Consider the following 27,315-nt stretch of genomic DNA (forward strand, 5'->3'; position numbering starts at 1 on the left):
TTTCAATTCATTTATGAAAAGGTTTGTCTGCATGGTTATCTGTTAAGATACATGTAGATATGTCCTGATATAGATTATAAATAAATCCTGTTGATTTACTTAGGTTAAGAATTATTAAATTTACTTCTCCCATCAAGCAGTAAATTAAAAAACCCATCTTCCCTAGCCAAAGGTTACAATCCAGTCCCCTACTCTAGTGACAAGTAGGGACTAGATTGTACTATTAGCTAGCAAAGATGTAAAAGCTCTTGCTGGAAAGGGGGTGGGGTGTCTCTAAGGTCATGCAAGATGTATAAAACTGTAGCCAACTCAGGTCAGAATTTTTTTAAGAACCCTTGCAACAACTATCTGAGAGGTTTGAAAGTAATGTAAAGCAAGCAAGCATGCAAAAATCAATTCATTTTGATTTTAAAGGGTCTTTTAAAACTACCTTTCATAATTTTTATGTTGGTTTTAAATTTTGTTGCATGTTATGTTGGGCATCATTTGTCAGTTGAAAAATAAATGCTCCATTACAGAAAGATATGGTTTATTAGTTAAATGACATACATGTACCGGTAATGCAATTGACTTTTTATCAGATATTAATTTATGACTAATATTCAAAATTTTTATAGTAGGAAGAAGATAAACATCAAATTGAAAAATTGTTAAAGGCGCAGGGTTATCCATGTTGAAAATAAAACTCAGATCTGCTTCATTTCAAGACTTAAAATTTTGGCATCCTCCTCAAAGTAAGGTGACATAATAGTTATGGAGATTTAGAATTATGCAATCTTCACAGATCTAGGCCAAGTGTAAGCAGTACTTTTATGTATTGGTTTACATACATGTACACTAATATATAGATGGGATAATAAGTTCATCTCACTGACTATGCAGTATGCTTTTCCTAATTGTTGAAGGCCGTACATTGACCTACTTCAATCATCATTTGGACTTTGTGGTATGATTGCCATTGAGAAAACTTGCGACAAAAGACCGAATGACACAGAAATTTACAACTTTAAGTCAACATACAGCCTTCAACAATGAGCAAAACCCATACCCCATAGTCTGCTATAAAAGGCCATAGCCATTTCATCGTATTTCTTTTTTGAACTGATTAAGAAGTTGGGAAAGTATCAATTTGGTAGTTTTACCGACTAAAGCAGCTTTTAGTCTTTAAAATAATCAGCAATGATGTTTTCAAGTTAATATTTGTGTATTCATTGATTGTCATAATGATATATACGCAGAGCCAAAAACACCTAAACGTTTTTCATCAATAAACTTTCAGAAATCCTTAATTAATATATAAAGAATTATTTAACACCATGAACTTTGTCATCTAAAGATGATGAAGTTATTCTTTCATTCAATAAAAACTAGAATTTTTCCATCAATAAATTATCAGAAATTGGTGATATTTAGACAATAAATCCACACCATGATATTTGTCATATATAGAAGGTGATGCAATTCTTCCATTCAATGACAATGTAGGACACGATGGCAAGTGCATGTACTTACTTAACACAAGGACGTTGCACGATTTTCTTATTGTTGGTAAACTATAAGTGGTGTGAAACGGTAGTTTTAGTAGCCTGTATAAAAAGAAATAACAAGTGTGCTCAAGTGTTCAAAGTACCAGTGCTGGCACATGGCATGATCAAATTTCATTTAGACAGAAGATATTTGTTTGTTTCAGTGCAATTAAGTTTTCAGCACTTGTAAAAGGAACTTTTTTTCCATAAGTAATATTTTAAAGTATTTTGATCATCAACTGTAGATAAAAAAAGATCAGTGACATTAAAAGACGAAATGTTGATCATGTTTTGTCAGCCAATAGTACATTCATTTTTTGTCATGTACTTTCTTTGTCCTAGTTGTAAAATAATATTTTTGATGTTTTATGAATAAAAGGAGGTTTGGCACATACATCAATGAGACAGCATATAAAACTTAAACATTTACCAAGGACATCTAGAGGGCAACATACAGACCACAACAAAAGACAGGTGTCTACAATTTGTCTGCTTTAAAAGTCCGTATAGTCTAAAAAAAAAAACTGAAAATAAATGGAGCATTGATATAGAAAATGTTGGAAATAATCAATGAGACACTCAAATTAAGTACCAAAAAAATATTCTAGAGTACAACAGACAGATGTATGTTCAAATTGACTAGCTCTAAAGCATCCCTAGTCTGTAAAAGTTGACCAGCTCTAAAGCATCCCTAGCCTGTAAAAGTTGACCAGCTCTAAAGCATCCCTTGTCTGTAAAAGTTGACCAGCTCTTAAGCATCCCTAGTCTGTAAAAGTTGACCAGCTCTAAAGCATCCCTAGTCTGTAAAAGTTGACTAGCTCTAAAGCATCCCTAGTCTGTAAAAGTTGACCAGCTCTAAAGTATCCCTAGTCTGTAAAAGTTGACCAGCTCTAAAGCATCCCTAGTCTGTAAAAGTTGACTAGCTCTAAAGCATCCCTAGTCTGTAAAAGTTGACCAGCTCTAAAGCATCCCTAGTCTGTAAAAGTTGACCAGCTCTAAAGCATCCCTAGTCTGTAAAAGTTGACTAGCTCTAAAACATCCCTAGTCTGTAAAAGTTGATCAGCTCTAAAGCATCCCTTGTCTGTTCAAATTGACTAGCTCTAAAGCATCCCTAGTCTGTAAAAGTTGACTAGCTCTAAAGCATCCCTAGTCTGTAAAAGTTGACTAGCTCTAAAGCATCCCTTGTCTGTTCAAATTGACTAGCTCTAAAATATCCCTAGTCTGTTCAATTTGACTAGCTCTAAAGCATCCCTAGTCTGTAAAAGTTGACTAGGTCTAAAGCATCCCTAGTCTGTAAAAGTTGACTAGCTCTAAAGCATCCCTTGTCTGTAAAAGTTGACTTGCTCTAAAGCATCCCTGAGTCTGTAAAAGTTGACTGATTTCCACTATTGGATTGTTGGGTAAAGTCAGGTGACTGTTGGCCTTGTTATCGTACAGTATTTACAACTCCATAATTAGCCACAGATAAACTTTTGGCAAACAAGCGGATTATCTTCATCTGTATTTGGGTATTTATTTTTAGCTTAATTCTAATATAAAATCGGAAACTGATAGGGTTTGGTCCACGGAAGAAGAAATCTTTATTTGATTACTCGTATAAACATAGGAAGGTGTTGGCTATAGATAACAATCAGAAGAAATACTTTCATCTTTTACCTGTTGGAGACATGCGTCAGGGATTCTCGCTTCGCCTAGTACCGTTAACATGGAGGACAGTCACCCAACACTTTTAATGTAAACATTGTCATTTGAACCACCGCTAAGAAACTGCTGTTATTATGATACACCAGTATCGCAGTCCATCATCGCTTAATTATACAAGATTAATTTGTTATCAGATGATGCTAGCTTAAGACTAGTATAGTCAACCTTTGACTCCTGTATGTCTAGGGGCGGGGCGTTATTCCATCTGTCAAATCATCAGAAGCTTTACAAACTATAAACCTTTATGGAGAGGGTGGGGTAAAGATTTTTTATTTTGACTAAATGAAGGTGTGGATCATTTAGTTGTAAGAATTATGACCATGTCATTCAGCGGAATAGATTTACAGAACGGATATCACAAAGAAGGAAATTTAGGATGGAACTTTCCGTATTATTTCAATCCAGGGGTATGTTAGAATTTTGTGGTAATAAGTTTAAGATTGTCAGGAATATATTAGTTTATTCTGTGAGATTTTATGACCAATCTGTATTTATTTAATAACTGAATGTATGTTTTGCAAACCTATTTAATCTTACATGACTGCATCATAAAAATATTCTGAAGCATTGGCTTTGCCTAAACTTCTGCTATAAAACTTTTTCATATGAATCAAGAAACTTGCTGGCTTTCACTTTTTTCTGCTATATATTGCTTCTTTCTAACTTTATAAGTTAACTATCAGTTCTCAGTTTTTCCACTAAAATACTGGGGCCTGAGTATTTTAATTAGATGATGCCTAACTGCAAGAACATTACAAACTACCTGTATTGTTTTCATAGAAACAAGTTCAGTTCAATTAGCAGATTACATTATCTGTGTGGAAGTACCTATTCATGAAAAAACTATTTGACATTTCAATCTTGAACTACTTTATTTAAAAAAAACAGTATATTATGTTGAGAATTCAAAAACTTCACAGAATTTGTGAAGGTGTTGATACTAAGACTTACTTAGAGCTATGAAAACTGCAGATCATGGAAAATCATACATGTATTCTTAAAAGGTGAGTTGGTATTATATTTTGAGTAACCTTAATCAATTTATATACACACATGTTTTTATTCCTTTTTAGTAAACTTTTTCAAAGAATTATAATTGATAAAGTAATCACTTCATTATCATTAAATATTGTTAAAAAAAACATGAAAGATTTGTTTTTAATTGTTTTTCAAAAGTTTGAAACATTTAGTAATATTGTGCTCATGTTTTTCGAGAGTAGAAAATGTTTTTTGAAACCTTGTCAATCTTATGAATAGATTTAGTACTATAACTTGGTTCTATTTTCACAAAAAAAGTTGTCATGGACTCAGTTTATAATGTTCATAATGTTTGGTAGATAAATATGAATTTTATGATAGTGGTCCAGACTTTACCTTTTCCTTGAGTTTCTTCCAAATTTTTGAGTTAGTCCAATGATTGAACAGTAAATCACATGCTACTCGAAGTCATATGTGTTTTACCCAGCTTTTAAATATTTCAGACAATTATCAGTCTATGTCTTTCAATCATTATATATCTTACATAAACATTGAGTTATGATCCAGTATACACAGAGGGATCAATTTCAACAAAGATTAGTTCAATTAATCTTTAATCACTAATCATGAGAAGTTTACTGATAATTTTGTTAATTTATAAAAATTAATTAAAAAAATTAAAAAAATTGATTTAAAAATTTGTAAAAAAATAAAAATAAGTATGGTTTTTATACGCCTGTCTTTTAGAAGGGACGTATTATGGTATACCGTTGTCCGTCTGTCCATCCGTCCGTCTGTCCGTCTGTCGTCCACACTTCAGACAATAACTCAAAAACACTTTCACCAATTTCCATGAAACTTAAATGAATTGTTTATATCTATTGAAGTAAGCTCCCTTTCGTTTTTTTTTAATATCAGATTTTAAGTTTTGGATTTATGGGGCTTTATTCATAAAAAAGGGGGGATTTTCAACACTTCGGACAAGAACTCAAAAAGGCTTTCACCAATGTCCATGAATCTTTGGTGAATTGTTTATATCTATTGATGTAAGCACCCTTTCAATTTTTATAAATTTCAGATTTTAAGTTTTGGATTTATGGGGCTTTATTCATAAAAAAAGGGGATTTTTAACACTTCGGACAATAACTCAAAAAGGCTTTCACCAATGTCCATGAAATTTTGGTGAATTGTTTATATCATTGATGTTAGCTCCCTTTCAATTTTTATAAATTTCAGATTTTACATTTCTGTGTTTTGAATTATTATGCTTAAAAAAAGGGGGGTATTTGACAGGGCTCACACTATTTCTAGTTGATCATATAAATTCATTTAAAGCATAAAAGACAATTTAAAAGAGCAATGGGCGTAGCATGCGCTAAAGCGCAGCCCTTTATTATTTGTTGCTGACTGTAACATATTAAATGCTCTTTAGTTCATTAGTTTGTACAGAATTGAGAACAAGAATTTTCTTATTTGAATTGTTTTACATTTATCCCTTTGGGTCATTTTATAGCTGATTATGTTGTATAAGCCTTGCTCTTTGTTGAAGGCTGTGTGATGTCCTATAGTTGTCAATTTCTGTGTCATTTGGTCTCTTGCGTAGAGTTGTCTCATGGACAATAATTCCACATCTTATTTGTATGTTGACTTTTAAATGCATCATATTGTTAAATCAAAGGTCAGATTTGGATATCTATATTGATAAAGATTATGATTTTACAATTGGTGTGAAATTATTGCAACTGATATATTTTTTTGGTGAATATCAATTTGCTGATTTAACAGTTTGTGATGGGCTGGTAACAATTTACTTCTGTCAGTGCATACAATTGTGTCTTCCTGTACCATGTGCATTTTTAAATGACATATTCATTTTGTATGAAATCTACTTGGAAGTACAGCAGCCAATATAAATTAGAAACAGCATATTTCCTTATTGTTATTTAACTTGAGTCTTTGTTTTTATGGTCTTTGAACAGACATGTAACAATATTATAAGGTTATATAGGTGCATTCCAACTGAATTTTATTGTATCTGAGTGTATATTAGTCTTTGTATATTTGCTAATCCATCAATGACATTAAAAAAAATTATGATACTTAAAAAATAGTTTAACTCTCTTTGACTAATCAATGCTCATCTTATGTTGTAAATGTCATGTAAAACAGATGTTGATGGCAGATGTTGTCTGTTCATTATACTCACAAGTTGTCTAGCTGGACTCCTGCTCATATAGAGTATAGATGTTTGGCTATTTTGAGGTATGATATCTTTCAGTACTTATTTTACAGTTGGGTTGCATTTAATGCATTTGCATTATACCCCCATCTTCTCAAATGATATATAAGTATTTTCTGAACAAGCAAGCTTTAAGACTGACAGTTTTACCAATATAAAGTCTTTATCAAGGAAGTAATCAGTTGTGGATCCATAGGGGAGGGGCATGGGTTAAGTGTTCTTGATTTATAATGATGATAATCTTTAAAATAAAATTGTCTATGTATATATATATATATATGTGTATGTGTTTGCATAAATCCACTTGTTGGTATGTATTCCATTTTCTGGTATCATTAGCCTCTGTTTCAAACACTGCATCTGAGTCTAAGTAATCATGAAAAAAATGAAATCAAAAGTAACAGTCATTTATAAATACATGAAATACAATTATAGCAAAAAACAAGAAAAAGAACAAGCTTATATTTTGTTATCGTTATTTATTGATATTCATCATTTCTTGCAACAGCTAAAGATAATCTAGCATGTTTTTCTGTTGTTAAAAAATAATTGCAATGATAAATGCATACAAACATTTTCAAATTTACAGTATTTAAAAGTGAAGAAGTTATAGATCAGGAAGCAGGCAAAATCTTGTTAGGAAGGATGTATAAATAAATTGCAATAACTTGTAGATACAAAACCAGATTCAAACCTAATAAATCATGATAAACAACCAATGGGGGTGTTACTGTGTTAACCAGACAAGACATACTTATTTTATAAAATAGACAGCACAGGCACTTGTGTCTCAGAATTTCCCCCCCTATATACCTTAATAATATTTTCTGAGACAATTGCTTGTGATAGACAGGTTTCAAAATAAGTCTTTAGTTAGCCAGATTATGGGTGTATATCTAAAATTGAGAAAGGAAATGGGGAATGTGTCAAAGCGACAAGAACCTGATCATAGAGCAGACAAAAAACAACCCTGATACATTGTATCATGGTGCAAAATTATAGTTTTTAATAATTTAGGAGGGGGTCTTTAATCAATTTAACCTTATTTCATGTCAAAGCAGGATAAATACAGGAGACCCCCCCCTTTTATGCATGTCTATGTTTATTTTATAAATAAAATGGTTTACAAAATAAGTCTTTAGTTAACCAGATTTGGTTTACACCCTAGTATCATAGTGCAAAATTATAGCTTTCAATAATTTAGGAGGGTGTCTTTCAACAATTTCATAACCTTATTTCATGTCAAAGCAGGATAAATACAGGATATACTATTACATTAAATGGCATCATAAGAGTGTACCTTATACTTACAAATAAATAAACAAGTCACTATCATTGATACAAAAAATAATCTTCTTTTATTAGAATAATGTTGTATTTAATTCTTTAGCTTAAAGGAAAATATGACAATTTAACGTTAACATAAATCTGTGGCAAGTTGTCCTGTTTTGGGTTTATAAGTTTGACCCTGTATATAAGAAGATTAAATGTAAATTACAAGCAGGACACACCCATTTGGAAAACGCCTTAAGGCGGAAACTAATCTGTACTTATGAAATAATGGTTTGTAACATTGCACAAATAATAACAAAGGATAAATATTATATTGGAGAATGAAATGGTTGCTAAGACTTCAGAAATTGTAAGTTATTTTACTAATTTGTTTAGTCTTCCCTGTCTGATGTCTGCGTTTTATACTCTTTTGATCAGCTACTTGTTATTTAGTACTTTTTATCCCAATTCGTTAGGGAACTATCATGGTATTGACTGCTATTTGACTTTATGTTTTTGTGCCATAAGGTAATTTAAATGCTATCGCATTGACAAAGATACCACATCTTCTAAAATCAGTTTGTTTTCATGAGACAATTAGCAAACTAAGTTCAGAAATGATAACATGTATTTATTATTGCCATTGTAAATCAATAGACAAATTTGCCGGCTTGACAATTTTTATTTTCACAATTTCAAAAATGCAAATAAGGTGATCAGAATTAAAAAAAAACCCAGGAGCTTAGATGTTATGTGGTTCTAAGCCTGTCTCATTTTTCTACTAAAATGTGCAATATTATAATAAAAATGAAGACTTTGGATATACAATGTACTACAGTTTGTATGTAACACTTGTAGAATCTTTGTATTTGAATCTATTGCAAGCTTGCTATAAAAAGTTACTAAGGGGAGATAACAACATTATTTTAGGTTTTGATAATTTTATCTGTGTTCTAAGTGATTTAAAATAATGGACCAAAATTTAAAAACCACTGAAAAGGGTGTCTAAAAAATTATTTTCAGACTCTTAATAGCCTTTTTATGCCCCACCTGCAATAGTAGAGGGCATTATGTTTTCTGGTCTGTGCGTCCGTTAGTTTGTCTGTCTGTCCTTTCGTCATAGTCCCGCTTCAGGTTAAAGTTTTTGGTCAAGGTATTTTTTTGATGAAGTTGAAGTCCAATCAACTTGAAACTCAGTACACATGTACCCTATGATATGATCTTTCTAATTTTAATGCCAAATTAGTGTTTTTACCCCAATTTCACGGTTCACTTAACACAGAAAATGATAGTGCGAGTGGGGCATCCATGTACTGTGGACACATTCTTGTTCCTTGTAATTTACCAAATTTATGACCCAATTAAGGCAGTTTAATACATTCAGTTGAATTACTTTTCCAGAACTCACACATACACCAATATTAAAAAAAAATGATACAAATTATATTTGCAGATACAATGTACATGTAACCTATCTTACTCTTTGCTTCACAGTAGAAAGAACCTGTCACAATGGATAACCTATCACAAGACTAATTTTGCTTGCCATATGATGCTTTCTTCTAACCACTTGATGAAGATTCTGGTATATGACATTTCAAAGCAATCCAAAGTCATTAGCCTCAAAAATACATAGCACTTCTTGACTGGCATACATATTATATAATGAAGATCAGATTTTAGTCAGTGACACTTTGAATATACTTGTATTCAGTCTTATTTTGTCTTCTGGTTTGCTTCTATGCATATAAAAAAGGAAGAAGATCATGGTACAATCCAACAATCTTTATTTTTGCTAGAGTCACTGGGTACCATGTGAAAGTAAACTTTATACTTTCATATTTTAAGCAAGTATTCACACTTTAGATGTGCTGAATTAAACAAAACATTTTAATCAGTTCTATGATGTCCACAAGTTTTTTTCCTAATTTTGCAATTACTTATTAAATCTTATCAGTCGCAACTGGTAATGTCTGGATAATAATTCTAAAATAAAAATCTCATAAACAAATATTTTGAAAGGACATATTTATGATCCGGCCTTATTTGTCAGCATCAAAAGCAGATTAACTTGTCTTTTCCTCAGGATTTTTTTATTGATTGTTTACTTCCAATTTAATCATAATATTGGGGAACATCAATTTCCTTGGACAGCTTCAATCTTCATTATCCAGAAAATTGGATAAAAAGGGGTGTGTCAAGTGGGTGGAACACCATCGATTTTCCTTCCAGTGGGAGTATGGATCAATGCTAGAATGTCTACAGCAGCTGAAAAAATACAAAAAATCTTTAACCTCATTAGAATTTGAGCAATGGATTGTATAAGTGTATGTCATGTCTAGGGTACACATTGAGAGCCTGGAAGGATGTATTACACACCCACGTTCAATGTTTACACACAAAATATAAAATAATATCGTTTCAGTGAAGGGATACTTGATTAACATGAAAATTACATCATTAAATGTTGAAATACGATCAGAAGGTACAGTTTGATCTTTTTTCTTGATTTCTATATTTAACTGTCTTCTTATTACTGTTTTTATTTGTGTGGAAAATATTAGTTCAGTGGTAATCTTTTAAGTGGGCACTGCTGAACAAAGGAATTTTTATAACAATAATACTTATAATCGTAAGTTGATCTTACCAGAAATGCATTCAATGAAATAAAAGGTTGGGAGAGTTAAACATTTAAAAAGAAATGAAATAAATTTAAGAGTGAGGTTATAATAGTTGTGACTTGGCTTTTTCGTTGTTGACATATGTAATTGTTTCCCTTTGTTCAAATATTTCACCGATTTTAAGGATATGAAAGTCCTGTAAGTGTTGTAATATGGTGTACTTATTATTATCTGCAATATTCTTTATTTAGTCTTTTCTTTCTTTTCTCTCTTTCAACTATTCAAAGCATTTTTCTTTCTCAGACAAGATGTTGTGAACTTCAAAGTGGGTATTTAGCTATATTTTAAGCCTATTACTCTTATAAGTTTAATAACAGTGTTCAGTATTGACTGGCTTTCCCATTATCAGATCATTCTTTTTCTTTTCCACTTAGCGCAAGCAACTGTCATTGTTTTAAACTTGTTTGGTGTACAAAAACCCCATCCCCTTTTATGGAAGATAATAAAAAATCTATCAAAATGTGAAATTGTATGAGATAATCCCAGTGTCATTGAAGATGTTTTAAAGCATTTTTTCTTTGCTGAACTACATATTCGGAATCTATTTGTCTCTAGAGTTTAATCTTTAGGTGCAAATGTTGCATCTAGATATGTTATTCACTGCATTTCTTTGGATTCAAGTTAAGAGTTATCTGGTGGATTGAATGACATTTAGTAGAAATCAGAAAAAAAAGTTAAAAAAAAAGTCAAAACATGTTTCCTACACATGTGTGACCAAAGTACAATCTTTTTAGGGTTCCAAAATTACCACTGTACCAATTGGAGATTGAATCTTGCTTAAGTAGATCTGGAGTGTTATATAAATATACTAGGTCCAGGGTAACACTACTATTCTTTAAATTTTAAGAGTTATATAAAAAAAAAAATATTAACAACAAAATAAGCAGATTGAAAAAGTTCAATTAAAAAAAAAAATGTTTTTCAACTTGTACTTCCAAAATGTATATAATTGTAGTGCATTATTTTCTTTGAAATTACCAATTTATCAACATTTATTTATAGCAGATCTTTATATTCCTATTTTGCAGGTAAATACCATGACAGAAGACACATTACCAACTGCTGTAGTTAGCCAAAAACGCCAACATAGTCCCATATATAATAATACAGACCATTCGTCATTTGACAACTCAATCACAGACAATAATTCAATGGAAGAACCTCAGTATAAGTTAATGAAATTAGGGGAAATTATGGACTCGCATGGACAACAAGTGCTGTACAAAGATTCACATATGCCGATTTCTGTGAAATTGGAACCTCCCAGTCCTGAAAGACAACAGGATTATATGTCACAAGTTAATTTTCAAAATGGGTTTGAAATGAGGGATAACGATGTCAATTTATCATCTCCATCACAGATTAAAAATAACTTTCATATAAAATTAGAACCACAGGATGGAGAAGGGAGTTTTTCATCTCCAGATTTAAGTCCTGATTCTCCGATGTCATCTTCTAGTGGTAGTTATCTCCCTGGAGTTCCATCTCCAATCCCATCACAGGTGCTAAAAGATGAGGATTCAAATTCATTTAAAAATGGTGCAGTGAAGGTGGAGGACCAACAAAAACAATTGCAGCTGATTAAACTTAGTCAAATTAGATCAGCATTTAGTAATATTAATCGAAGTAATGATCGACCAAAATCTGTTGGACAGATGTTTGCTTTAAAGAAAAGAATCAAACAGGCCCAGCTGAATGGGGATTCCTCCCTGACAGACAATACAAAAAGATTAGTCAAGATCTTGCCAGCTCCTGGAAAGGTATTTTTTTTTATGATATATGGCATATTTCTATTGAGTCAAAGTTACTAAGCATGCAAAGATACCCGACTGAGACTAGGGCTGTTCCAGAATTGAATATTAAGGGGCGTCAGGTTTGTAGGCTATTAAAATTTGATGGGTGGTAATTATTATTTAAATAAAATGCAGCTTGATTGATTGTACCATATGCCAATAATCAATTAAAATTTATTGCATTGTAGGGTCAAATAAAAAAGGCTCTCCATCCCCTCTCTTTACATTCACTTCTGGAACCTGTGATTTCTTAATCTTTGCATCAAGAAGATATCAAAATTTTCTATGAGAGTGATTTTTTTCTGACGTCTAAGTCTGTGTGAAGTCTTTTCTTCTTCAACCAAGTACTTATTTCATGGAGTTAATTCCCTAACTTGATTCGATATGACTATGATGGCATAAAGATTTATTTTCTTTGTAAGATTTATGACATGTTTTACTATCTTTGAGTCTGAAATGAGCAGATTTGAGTTTTTACCTTGTAAATCAAAATTCTGTCGCTGATAAATTAATCACATATTTATACAGTCAATGACAGTGAGATTTTTGAAAATGATGTTTTCAAATGATTTTAATTACAAATTTTATGCTGAAAGTAATCAATTTGGAGGAAAATGAAGGCTAAGTATATTGAAACGTGTATATTTACACGTGTGTGTGTATATAAGGTGGGTTGCATGATAGACAGATATTAACTAGAAAATAAATGTTAGGGGGTGACGAGACCTTTATTTTCAAAATTACAAAGGTTTAGAGGAAAATTTTACTTACAAATCGAAGTAATGACTTGTAGTTTTATTAACCTTAAGGGATTCTTTGTTCTGCTCATCTTTTAAATGATCATGGGGATAGTAGGCGGTAAAGTAAAATGTGATGCAAAATCACATTGTTAACAAAAAATTGTTACTTATATATATATACATATATGTATAATAAAACATATGTATGTTATATGGGTAAAGAATGGAACCGATCAGTACCATGCCACTAGAGGTAAGACTTGTATTGAATGATTGTTCATAAGTTTACAGTTAAGGAGTCAGCTGAAGCAATCCTCCGGGTGCTGTTTTCTTGCTGTATTGAAGACCCATTGGTGGTCTTCGGCTGTTTTCTGCTCTTTGGTCAGGTTGTTGTTTCTTTGAACTAGTCATTTTCAATTTTCAATTTCCATTTTCAATTTTGTTTGTTATTATAATAGAGTTTGCTTTCCATCTCTTAGAAATATTTTTTATCTCCGGGTTTTTGGTAAAAAATACAATAAGTGATATGATGAGGCACCATTTCATGGCGAACTTTGAAATATTGTGGCACTTACTACAATTAAAAGAAGGGTTACAAGACATTCACAAGTTTTACATTACATTTCTACATGGAATTGTTGCAACTAGATAATTTTAATTTTTATTTACTCTTTGCCTGGTTGTTCTGTGTGCCCGTCTCTCTCTGTCATTCTGGGATGTTAATAATACTTTGTATAATAGTTGCTCACCACCATGCAGAGGTTGGATATTCTGCATGTTAAATCAAGATAAAAATAATAAACCATGTTGTGTCAGGATCAGAACATTTTAATACTTTGAAGGATCTTTATGATACTTGGTATGATTATTGTGGAGTCTGCCAATGTCCAAAACCTGTGAGAGACTCAGTGTCTCAAATAATTTGAAGTTTCTGTATGCAAGGTCATTGCCACATAAATATATAAAGTAATAGTTAATTCAGAAATTGTTGATGCCTTGAAGGATATGAATGATACCTGGTATTATTATTGCTTAGACTCTATATAGAGTATACAACCTTTAAGGGTTCTGGTAGCATCTACCTAAAATGGTTCTTTAAAATTATCGAAGCAATAACCAAAATATTATGCAGTAGGATAAATCACAAATTAGGTTCTAGATTTAGGACAGACATGCTTAGGGCTTTATTTTACTGTTCTTCTTAGTACTCAACCCACCCCAGTTTATTTGGCCATTTATCTGAAGAAATATTTTGTAATTATTTTTGTTATCCACTTTCAATTAAAATTCTGAGTTAAAATCAGTAAGGCCAACGTTCTTCACAAATGACAGAGAGAAAAAAAGAAAGTGTATATATATAATTGATTCTTTCTTTTGTTTTTGCTGGCTAGCTGTAGGAAGCTATAGCTAGAGTACACAGCTGACGTACTGGATTAACACTTTCACTTGGTATTTTTTTCATCAGCTCAGTATGAGACCAGTTCATTAAGGACAGTTTGTGGTTTAATGTCGACTCTCGTCGGTACAAACAACTGATCTTTACAAGTATCATACAATCCTCCTGTTCATTTTCTGCCTCATTTGTCAGATGCTTAAATATCATATCATCAAAATATTAAATATTTATATGCATATTCAAATTTTCACACCTTCACACCTTCCGATGTTTAAATCGGTCAATGTATGTTTAAGTACTTATGGTGTATTTAAATATTATTGTAAGTGTTACATCATTGTACAAAAGATGTTTTTACTTTTGATCCGTGTTTTTTCCTGCCAAAAATTCAATAAGTGCAAAAGTGACTTTTAAAGAACTTACTTGACCTGAGTCAGGAAAAGAAGGCTGAAAGGAAGTCAGACAGTATGTGTTGTTGAATTAAGTGTGTTAGTACATGTACCAAATAAAAGGTGTGAAATAATGATAAAATTTTGTGAATTTAGGAAGAATTGTGTGTCTGCATTATATACATGAATGAATGAACATTGATGTAACATTTCCAATCATTTCGCATCTTCTTATTTTTATTGATTCTGGGGTAAAACTTTACCCTTTACCCATAAAATTCACAAAAATTGGTGCCCCACAAAAGATAAATAATTGACAGTAAATACTATAAATACCTGAATAAATATGATAAAATGTGGAACTATTGTCTTTTCCAATGATTAAAATTGAGAATGGAAATGGGGAATGTGTCAAAGAGACAACAATCTGACCATAGAGCAGACAACAGCAGAAGGTTACCAACAGGTCTTCAATGCAGCGAGAAATTCCAGCACCCGGAGGCGTCCCTCAGCTGGCCCCTAAACAAATATATATACTAGTTCAGTGATAATGAACGCCATACTGAACTCCAAATTGTACACAAGAAACTAAAAGTTTAAAATAATGCAAGACTAACAAACGCCAGAGGCTCCTGACTTGGGACAGGCGCAAATATGTGGCGGGGTCAAACATGTTTGTGAGATCTCAACCCTCCCCTATACCTCTAGCCAATGCATAAAAGTAAATGTATAACAATACGAACATTCAAATTTATTTCAAGAGTAGTCCGAGTCTTTTACAATGAAGTTTACTTTCAAAGTCCAGAAGTTAGGACTGAGATAGTATTGCAAAAAAATGCATTAATGATAACCTGTAGAAAATAAGTTTGAACGGCTTGAAATATTTGTGAAAAATTATTACTATTGAAAAAAACTTCTCCAGAAGTATGTATTACTCCACACTTTTTTAGGGCTAGGAAAAAGTCCTGAATATACTGGTACATGAAATATTTGTAATAATGCAATGTACAATCTTTTCGTCAATACTAAGCACATCTAGTGCCTGTTACAATTCAATTTGTTAGGACAATATGTAGTTTGTTGTTGTCTTTAATTTTACATCTATTTTTTATGTTCACCAAGGTGCATTATGTTTTTGGTCTGTTTGTCCCTTGATTTGTCATGTTTGTTCGATTGTTCAGCTTCAGGTTAAAGTTTTTAGTCAAGTTATTTTTTGATGAAGTTGAAGTCCAATCAATTTGAAACTTCCTTTGATATAATCATTCAAATTTTAATGCCAAATTTGAGTTTTGACCACAATTTCACAGTCCACTAAACATAGAAATAGTGAGAGTTGGGCATCCATTTACTGTAAATTCAGAAATTATTGCAAGGTTTTTATTATTGCGAAAAATGCGACAGAGTTGTAAACGCAATAATTTAAACTCGCATTTTGAAATGTTTATATGAATAAAATAGGATTTTTCTCAAAATCGTAATAATTAAAATTGCATTTAAGTCTAAAATGACAAAATCGCATTAATAAATGCACGCAATAATTTCTGAATTTACAGTACCATGCGCATGGACACATTCTTGGTTTAAGAAGTCATAGGTTGGATGGTTGATGACCAACTAGTCTATTATACTGTCCAATGTATTTGGTTATTCCTGTTCATTACTTTTACTGTGTGGGAAAAAAACGTAGTTCAGAGATTTATACTATCCTAATATATAACACATAAAAAGCCAAACTAATCAAGTGATTAAATGTTAACATTTAAATTCAAAGAGCTTTCAATTCATATAAATGTTTAAATTTACGAACAAGGAAATTTATAAACATTTATTTGTTCATGACAAGGCTCACGTCAGATTAAATTATTGCTTACGTACATGGCCTTGAAAAATTACTTTCCTTGGCCTTAGACCAAAGGGGTGTGACACCTGGCTTGTTTCCCAAGAACAAAGCTAGCACGCCCATTAATAGTTAACCTAGTGTAATCTGATAGGGAGATATGCTACAATAAAGTGTCCTTATCACAGCACTCAATCTAAACCATTGTATTATAGTCCTCAAGACGGCCTGGAAAGTACATATACCGATTATCACAATTTTGTAATGAGATATTCAAACCTCTGCTAGGGATGCACCCCCAGGGCGATGGCTTTTAAAAAGCATTTGTCAGACATTGAATACATTGTTTTGTATAGGCAGGAAATCTATTTTAAAATATATGGTAGAGGCAGAGAGAAGTCCTTTAGTGATTTTATGACAATGCCAATTATGAAATTTTACCGTGAAGGTTTTTGAAAATAATTGCAGGTTGTTGGTAAAAAATTTCACTGTTGGTTTCCTCATATAGATTTAACTTTTTGAGCGAAAAATTCCAAGTCATTTTTAGGCAACACCAGGTAATTGTTGTGTTATTTGGAAAACTGCTTAGTCAAAATTTGTTATCCTTCTCGAGAATGATTTCTTTAGCAGTACTTTGTAGTTCAAGAAGAAAAAAGAAAAAAAAGAAATATAAAAATTTTGTATTTGTATTTTTATGTAACAGATTTTCATCCTTTTTATATTTGAACATATGCAACATTAAAGTTATCTTGTTATTAGAATTCCAGAGGTCAAGGTCATTTGATATAGATATGTATACAGGAAATTAAGTTCCTCAATTGATTTTATGTACCACCCACAAGATATTTCTTTTCCTTCAGGAAATTTGGTGTAGGCAGATATTTGTTGTTCTCTATTTATTTTTTTACAGGTTTTCTGGTCTTGGCTAAAAATATTCAGTGTTTGATAACAAACTATGTTGACCTCTAGATGGGTAACTTTATGTTGTTGGGTTGTTGTCTCACAGGATTACATGAGCTCTTTAGATGAAACTTAAACCGCAGTGGCGGATCCAGGGGGGGGGGGGTGTTCTTGGGGTTGGAACCTCCCTTTTTTTTGGCCGATCAATGCATTTGAATGGGAGCATATAGTTGGAACCCCCCCTTTTTAAAATGGCTGGATCCGCCCCTGAACCACCAAGGTCCTATATTGTATCAAGTACCAAGAAGTGAATGTTGAGAAAAACAGTTATTACTGAATAAAAATGGCCAAAACTTGTTTTTGTTATTTTGAAAACATATCTGAAAGATATATGCATGTTCAACAGTATGTTAGTTTAATCTTGATGTTATTAAATGTTATTCGATATGCATTTATCATGCTTTATCATTTGCTGAAAGACCACATTTAAATTATTGAAAGCTATCATTTTGCATTAACCATATTATCCAGGCCCATAGCCAGGAATTTCCAAAGGGGGTTTGTTGGACTCACAAACTCGACTTTAACAGTCACAATTCGAACAGAACATTGACTCTAACAGTGCTTATTTGTTTTCAAGGGGGGGGGGGGGGGGGGGGGGTCGTCCCAACCCCCTGGCTACGGGTATGTTATCATGGTGTAAATTTAGTTTTCTAATGTTGTGTTTTGTAGACTGTCTATATGTTGTTATCTGTTTGTCGATAGTTTTTTTTGTCAGTTTGTTTTCAACTTTGGTATCGTTCCACCTCTCTTGATTTGATACACCTTATTAGGGTAACACCATGGTGGGAGTATCTAATTCATTGATGCTTTGTGTACATGTTTGGTGATGGTTAATTTCATAATTTTCATTAATTCATCTCTACCTCTGCTAGTACTATTTTTGATATACTACAGCTTTTGTATAGGCAGGAAATCTATTTTAAAATATATGGTAGAGGCAGAGAGAAGTCCTTTAGTGATTTTATGACAATGCCAATTATGAAATTTTACCGTGAAGGTTTTTGAAAATAATTGCAGGTTGTTGGTAAAAAATTTCACTGTTGGTTTCCTCATATAGATTTAACTTTTTGAGCGAAAAATTCCAAGTCATTTTTAGGCAACACCAGGTAATTGTTGTGTTATTTGGAAAACTGCTTAGTCAAAATTTGTTATCCTTCTCGAGAATGATTTCTTTAGCAGTACTTTGTAGTTCAAGAAGAAAAAAGAAAAAAAAGAAATATAAAAATTTTGTATTTGTATTTTTATGTAACAGATTTTCATCCTTTTTATATTTGAACATATGCAACATTAAAGTTATCTTGTTATTAGAATTCCAGAGGTCAAGGTCATTTGATATAGATATGTATACAGGAAATTAAGTTCCTCAATTGATTTTATGTACCACCCACAAGATATTTCTTTTCCTTCAGGAAATTTGGTGTAGGCAGATATTTGTTGTTCTCTATTTATTTTTTTACAGGTTTTCTGGTCTTGGCTAAAAATATTCAGTGTTTGATAACAAACTATGTTGACCTCTAGATGGGTAACTTTATGTTGTTGGGTTGTTGTCTCACAGGATTACATGAGCTCTTTAGATGAAACTTAAACCGCAGTGGCGGATCCAGGGGGGGGGGGGGTGTTCTTGGGGTTGGAACCTCCCTTTTTTTTGGCCGATCAAAGCATTTGAATGGGAGCATATAGTTGGAACCCCCCCTTTTTAAAATGGCTGGATCCGCCCCTGAACCACCAAGGTCCTATATTGTATCAAGTACCAAGAAGTGAATGTTGAGAAAAACAGTTATTACTGAATAAAAATGGCCAAAACTTGTTTTTGTTATTTTGAAAACATATCTGAAAGATATATGCATGTTCAACAGTATGTTAGTTTAATCTTGATGTTATTAAATGTTATTCGATATGCATTTATCATGCTTTATCATTTGCTGAAAGACCACATTTAAATTATTGAAAGCTATCATTTTGCATTAACCATATTATCCAGGCCCATAGCCAGGAATTTCCAAAGGGGGTTTGTTGGACTCACAAACTCGACTTTAACAGTCACAATTCGAACAGAACATTGACTCTAACAGTGCTTATTTGTTTTCAAGGGGGGGGGGGGGGGGGGTCGTCCCAACCCCCTGGCTACGGGTATGTTATCATGGTGTAAATTTAGTTTTCTAATGTTGTGTTTTGTAGACTGTCTATATGTTGTTATCTGTTTGTCGATAGTTTTTTTTGTCAGTTTGTTTTCAACTTTGGTATCGTTCCACCTCTCTTGATTTGATACACCTTATTAGGGTAACACCATGGTGGGAGTATCTAATTCATTGATGCTTTGTGTACATGTTTGGTGATGGTTAATTTCATAATTTTCATTAATTCATCTCTACCTCTGCTAGTACTATTTTTGATATACTACAGCGGCCGATCTAGCCATTTTAAAAGGGGGGGTTCCCAACCCAGAGTAAAGGGGGCATGGGGGGGGGGTCAACTATTATGCTCCCATTCAAATACATTGATTGTCCAAAAAAAAAAGGGGGGTTCCAAGATTGTAAATGCATGTCTGGTTCACAAATCTTAATTAGGGTAGCTAATGATGAGTTGGTTTCATGCTTTTGTAAGAAAAAAAAAATGTTTTGAATTTGTCATCTCTTTCATCTTTTATCTGAGAATGGCCCCTTCAATATTTCAATGTTCTTATGAACTCATGTCATTATAATAATGGATCTCACTTATAACTGAATAACTTGAGGGTGGATATGCAAAGAAATAATGATCATTTAGAAAAAAAGAAAGTGGTTTCAATCAGCTTTACTTAATTGCAATATTCATTCCAAACTTGCATGTTTAACCCCTCCGCATTTTTGCGCCTGTCCCAAGTCAGGAGCCTCTGGTCTTTGTTAGTCTTGTATTATTTTAATTTTAGTTTCTTGTGAACAAATTGGAAATTAGTATGGTGTTTATTATCACTGAACTAGTATATATTTGTTTAGGGGCCAGCTGAAGGACGCCTCTGGGTGCGGGAATTTCTCGTTAAATTGAAGACCTGATGGTGACCTTCTGCTGTTGTTTTTTCTATGGTTGGGTTGTTGTCTCTTTGATACATTCCCCATTTCCATTCTCAATTTTATTGCATATTTTTCTTTACATGTAAATTTATTAATGGATGATTTATTGTATGATTGTGACAATTATCTTATTGTATGTATTCATCTATTGTATCTCCTCAAGTTGTAAAAAACTAAATTTCTTGCAAATATAAAAGTTCAATTGTTCAAATTTTGCTATAATGATTAATTATTGAATAAAAAATTTCCATTTTTTCTATGTTTTAGAAAACATAAAAAGTTCAAAACAGTTATAAAATCAATTTTGTTACTTTACATGATGTTTTTATTTAGATTGATCAAAGACTGTTAAAAATAAGTGAATTATTTACATTGAGGTAATAGTAATGCATCGGTAGACTAATGGATTTTAGCTTTGAAATGTGTTTAAATCATCACATAATAAAAAGCGATATTAAAATCAAAATGAAATTCGTCTGACGTAGTTGACTATCATATTCCTTAAAAGGAAGAAGAAAAAAATATGTATTCATATCGTAAGAGACATTAGCTATGCTTGACATACTTAAATGATCTTTGTCTATGAAAAGGTGTGTCAGGATGAAAACTGCTACACCTACTTAAAATCTATCACTTATGTAGGTAAACGGTTTGCCAAGTCATCCCGATTTAATTGTGTATTTGTATACACATCAGGTTGTTTGGAATAATTTCAGTGAATTGGTCTATTGTTAGACAGTGTTTTGTGTTCAGGGATATATGTTTTTGTGGACTTTTAAAGTGATTGACATAGCGAGAACTAGGGGGTCTGATTTTGAGCTGTTAACTGTATTTAAACACCTAAGTTCAAATTGCTATCAGTATTTATGTCACCTCCTGGGTTGAATCAGGGATAGGTAACCAGGTCCACATTTCCAAAATAAAAACTTTGTATTCAGCCTCACGACTTTAAAGAAGAAAGATAGAGATAAGACATCAGAAGGAATAGTGTGATTGTTTTTATACCACAATTGATTTTTTTTATTCGTCAAATTTATAAATAACTTTTATTGGATTTTGTTTATTTTTACAACTTTATAAATAACTTTGAAATTGGATTGGACGATAAAAAAAGAGGAAATTACAAAAAGAGACGAGTTTCCCAAAAAGGAAGTTATTAAAGGATAATCTGTGACAGTTGTGACTTTTGTTGTAAACGGTTTTTACTTTGTGATTTTTTGGGTGAATTTTCAAACAGACAAAAAATGCATTTAACATATGCAGAGGAGTTGTATCTTCATCACCTTTACGGAAACTCTCATCATATGTCATATATAGGCAATCCTTATGTCTGGGTGAGTACTTAATTAATTAATTTAGTAATTAATTAGGGGAAATTGATTATTAATTAATTAAAAGTTATTAATAATATTGATGTCTAGTTAGTTGAAATAGTTAATATTGAAAGATTTCTTGTGGTTGATGTATTATAAATAGTTGACACATATTATTTGATCTTGAGATATATGTTTGGTTTTTTCTTTGTTATAAAATGATATTTTGCTTCTGTATTTATGATATGACACTTAACTTTCCTTGTTAGTTTTTTGTATGAAGATAACAAGGAATGAAAATAATCTGATAAGATAGCAATTTAATGAAATAAATCCTGAATTATCAGGATTTGCTTTTATCTGAATTGACCAAAAGTGTTTGTTACATGATATCCCTGCATATTACAAATGTCTGATTATAAATAAGTTTTCCATTTATGATTGACACTTGTAATGTGATTTTGATTGATGACATTATTGAGTTGAATGTCTTTCTGAAGTTTTTTTTTATAATTCTTTTCCATACAGACAAAGGAGGGCACACTTGTTTCAACCCCTACCCACCTTAACATGTTACAGCGTCTTTGACTTGATTCAAAGTAATGTAGATTATTTGGTTTGTTTGTTTGTTCTTTTAAGTTGGTGTTTCATTGGACTTAAACAATCCTAGGCATAGGCGGATCCAAGGGGGGGGGGGATTTGGTTGATTATATAGGGAATCACTGAAGCATGACTGGAGCCCCCCCCCCCCTTATGAAAAGTTCTGTATCCCCCACTGCTAGGATACATCATAGCACCCAGTTCTTATTGGTGCAGGGAAGCAAGAGAATCCAAAGAGAATTATTAACCTAGTTCATGGTTCAAACTCACAACTTCTGTGTTGACAGGCTAGACAAATATAGAGCTTGAACTTTCTACTGTTAGAAACCTTATTTTGCCATCTAAGGTTTCCTTTTTAGTTTTGATGTGTTTTGGAGTCTGTGTGTCATTTGTGGATAACTGAAGTTTTCCTAGATTCAAATGATGATAAGAAATTCTTAAACACAAGTAATATGAACTTTGGACAAGCACATGCAGAATGAGGAGGGGTTAATCTTGTTTGAAGACACTAACCCTACCCAAACCTTGGACAGTGGTGAAACAGTACAACATAACAACAAAATATGAAAATCAGTGCTCTACATAGCCCTTAACTCTTAGAATATTAGTTGCATAAACTACAGAAAAAGAATCAATTATCCCAATACTTTGAGGAGGTGATATAAGCAATGGGAAAAAAACAATACGGGCTGGGGTGGGGTGATGTTTGAATGTTACTTTCTTCAAGGCCCAATCATGAATAGAGTTTTTGATAACTTTTCTGTGTGAGATTTCATTTGTTATTGTATTATACTTGTTGTCTGTACTTGATTATTACTGGTAGATTTACAATCAAAAGAGGATAATACACACTTTAATATATATCCTTGTTACAAGTAGGAGTTACGAGGTAAACACACTTAATCGATATAAAGAAAACATGAAACATAAGGAAATTGACGATGTCACTCCCCTTCATTTGGTTTTTTATTTATAAACAATAAGTCAAGAGTATATATTGGTATACCAATAAAAATGAACATGGTTACTCCATTGTAGGAAGTAAAGTGGGCTAGATTTCCTGATTGGTTTAAGATAACCTATATTAAAATATAAAATCAATACTTAAAAAACTAATACTGATAAGACAGAAAAATACAACAATTTGTCAACAATTAAAATCGATAAATCGTTAAAATTACACTTTTGGGACTATAAACTTTAAATCTGCTGACTAATAAACTGAAATTTTGTCAATTTTAACCTTGCGGTATTGATTTGAAATGAAAGCAGGTGTTAAGACTTAGGCAGGTTTCTTAGGCTTTAAGAAGACCAAATTTTGTCTGGATATTGAGAAAGAGATCTGAGGTTAATCAGGTATATAGAGTGAACATGAGATAACATCCAATTCCAACAAAATAATCCAAAAACTTTGAAGAGGAGGTCTGAATAATTTTGTTTGAAAAAGTGAAACATAAAGATAGAAAATGAAGCTTAATATTTAAGACACCAAAAAGGTTTAGTTATTTAAATGTAAGTTGAAAATTGTATGAAAGATTTGAGTAAAGAGAGAGAAATATATTAAAGTAAAAATGATGTATTGCAACATAGAGAATTGACAGTTGACTATCAGAAAGTTTGTTTTAGGTGTGATTTAATTACGATTATTGTCAATGTAAAATTAATAAACTGACTTGTCATATAACATCATACATCTCGTATCTCTTCCTACCACACCTTATGGAAGGATTGAATTTAGAATACTGATGGGCTGTTATATATGATTGATTTGTGGATGATAATTATGATCTAATATGCTAATCACTAATTTATATTTATCATTATGAGCTCTATGTAAACTTGAGGAAAAACAGTTATGAGGCCAGTCAATGTTTATTGTGGCCTAAATTTTCATGTGTATTATGTGAACAAACATGTCGTTTTTTGGGTGTTCGAGGTTAGGGGTGGATGGGGTGAGAAATTCAGAATTAAATATGCTGGCCTCACAGGTAAGAACCATCCTTGAACATTCACTTATTAAATCAAAAAAGTGAAAGTGCATTGAAAATGACAGAATTTCCTGAAGAAAGACCAGGGGTTGAAGTCATAAAACTTTGCTCAGTGCTTGGAGCACAAAAATCATGCTCCAAACATGAAATCCAGAATATTGATTGGTTGATTTTCGAGTATGTGTTCAAAAAACTGACTCGAAAGTTTTATGACCGCAAGGCCAGAAGATAAATCTAATCTTTGCCTTTATAAAGTGTGTCAGCTGGACATTCCTTAATATCTCATAAAAAGATGATTTGTTTCTGATGAACAAAATTATGTCAGACAATGTAAAAAAATCAAACAATGTCTGAATTCATGACAATTTTTTTTACTACAAAAATAACTTGTCTTGTCTAGCTTTTTTCCCCTTGCAACACAAAAGACTAAATCAGCTAGACAATTACTATTACGTTAGTATTTAATGGAAATATTTTTTTTCCAGCCTGTTCAAACAGAGCCAGTAGACTTGTCTGTAAATAAGAAAACGTACGACGCTATGATCTCAGGAACACCACCACTTCATGATTTAGGAGGAACGTCAGGTATGTATACTTTACAGTAGTATCTCACTACGAGGGGGAAAATAGTACATGTATATTGAAACCTACGTTTTGTTTGATAGGTAGGGTTCAGTTAAAAAATCAGTTAAGCATGTTTAGGTGGCCAAGTTGAGGGTTTTAAAAGGCCTGGTTTGGGTAGGGTAGGTTGTAGTGTTAGTACTGGCCCATCCGTTCAGGGTCCCTTGAAGTAAATGACATCAAGTCTGAAGTATGTTGTACATTTCGCTGAACTAGTATACATTATTGTTTTGAGTGTCAACTGAAGCAGCTTTTGGGTGCAGGATGCTCTCACTGCTGTGAAGACCCATTGGCAGCCTTGAGCTTTTCTGCTCTTCAGTTGGGTTGTGGTCTCGGACACGTTCTCTGTTTCTATCTCAATCTATGTATATATCAAAGGCATATTCAAGACTTGCAATGATTTGCAAAATGTAGAAGTAAACTTATTCTTTCATGTAAAGCTTAGCATTTAAATTCCCTTTTCTAATTTTGAAATAGTTTTAATAAAGAGAGACTTATCTATATGAAATACAAAAAAGTCCTCAAACCAATATTATCTTGACCTATTTCTTTCCTCTTTTATTAAAAAAACAAACAAAGGAATCTGTACTTATAGATTTTGAATTGAAGATAGTGTCCTCCTGGCGACCTTCGTATAGTGACAAGCACAATTTCACGATTATTTGTTTGTCAATGTTTTTGTGGTTTGTTTTGAAGTCATAAGTTGTTATCCATTCATCCATGTATGATGTTTTGTTGTAATAGTAATGTTGGGTTAAAAATCCATACACCAGTGGATAATTAAATTACTGATTAACTAATTGATGTTGACAATTAGTAGTTGTAAATTACCTTGTAAATTCATTATGGTATCAAGGCATTATTAGATCCAGACGGAAATGTATTTGTTTGTTTTTGTTTGGGATAAAAGTACACTCATTGAAAAAGGGGAAATAAAATCCCATCAGGAAGCTATAAATAATGGGAAAAGATAAGGTGGTTGGTTTATAAATAGGAAACATGGTCTGAAAACACAGCAAAACTTTCTAGAAAAATTATTTAGTTTCATATAGGCCATTGGGGGAAGTTCATAGGCAAAATCTACAATCTTTTTTGAGATTGACTTTTCCCTGTCTTCTATTTCAACATCTTGAAGACAATAGAAGAGTTTCCAATTCCATTATGAATGAACTGCCTTTTTTGACCAAGGGTCATCAGTTAAAAGCACCCTGTAGGACATTGTGACTTGAAGATATTTACTTTGTGATGTAAAATGTTTCTGAGAAACATCAATTGGAAGATCAAGTGTTGCAAATTGACATACTTTCTTACATATATATGTTCATAGATTAATACAAATACAGACATGCACTTTTGTAAATATATAATCTCGGCTACAAGATATTTAATTATAAAAAAAATCATGTTAAAAATGTTTAAAAAAAGATGAATGAAATAAAAAAATTAAATGTTACGTAATTTTGAAAAAATATGATCGTTAATATATGTCTTATCTTGCCAGGAAGGAAAGTTTGAAATACATATTTCACACATGCAACAATTTGTGTCTGGTTTATCTTTAATGACTTATCATTACATATAGGAAGTTAGGTGTGGAAATGAGGTGTGGCGATGTAGGAGATTATATCATAAATCGTAAAAAAAATGACAAGTTATGATCTATATTTATACCAGCACCTGCTTGTAGGTAATCAGGCTTTTCATTGATTATGTATGTTCTCCTGTTAATTAATTAATAAAGATTTTACTTATTAGGATTACTTATTTAGGGAATATTACAGTAATTTTCATACATTTAATCTCTAGTAAAGATAAAGAACAAATTTTTATTTAGGTTTGTTAGAAGACTTCGTCAAAAACAAAGTTTTGAGTACCCTTAATAGAATATTTCCTCAATCCACTGAAACTTATTTCTATGAGAATATAACATAATGATAATGCATTTAAGTACTTTTATATGAAGACAAAGTACTCCAAGGAAATCAACAAAAAGAAAAACATAATTTTAAAAATCATCATTCACTAGAGAACACAAAATTGATTTTTTTTTAAGAACTTGTACATTGCCTTGTTGAGGAAGGCTGTCATGTTGTAAAGCATTGGATTTCCCACACTTGTACATTGCCTTGTTGAGGAAGGCTGTCATGTTGTAAAGCATTGGATTTCCCACACTTGTACATTGCCTTGTTGAGGAAGGCTGTCATGTTGTAAAGCATTGGATTTCC

The 27,315-nt window shown here is 32.1% G+C and overlaps 1 protein-coding gene across 8 annotated transcripts in view; it reads left to right on the forward strand.

Moving 5' to 3' along the window:
• The window catches only part of LOC134696016 (Krueppel-like factor 6), a 54,342-nt gene that overhangs the window by 14,816 nt on the left and 12,211 nt on the right, over positions 1-27,315 (forward strand). For 2 of the 8 annotated variants that reach the window (XR_010102885.1, XM_063557548.1), the window contains exons 4-5: positions 11,429-12,160; positions 24,955-25,054. Coding sequence is in view for 7 of the 8 variants with exons in the window: in XM_063557548.1 (XP_063413618.1) it covers positions 11,429-12,160; positions 24,955-25,054 (832 nt within the window). In the remaining variant the exon portion in view is untranslated. Of the gene's footprint in view, positions 1-3,443; positions 3,638-4,132; positions 4,235-6,437; positions 6,471-7,959; positions 8,090-10,052; positions 10,205-10,257; positions 10,352-11,428; positions 12,161-24,954; positions 25,055-27,315 lie in introns of those variants that run through there. The other 6 variants (XM_063557549.1, XM_063557554.1, XM_063557553.1 and 3 more) reach the window with 6 other exon arrangements.

Source organism: Mytilus trossulus, chromosome 14 (genome assembly GCF_036588685.1).
Source record: "Mytilus trossulus isolate FHL-02 chromosome 14, PNRI_Mtr1.1.1.hap1, whole genome shotgun sequence".
Lineage (NCBI taxonomy): Eukaryota > Metazoa > Mollusca > Bivalvia > Mytilida > Mytilidae > Mytilus > Mytilus trossulus.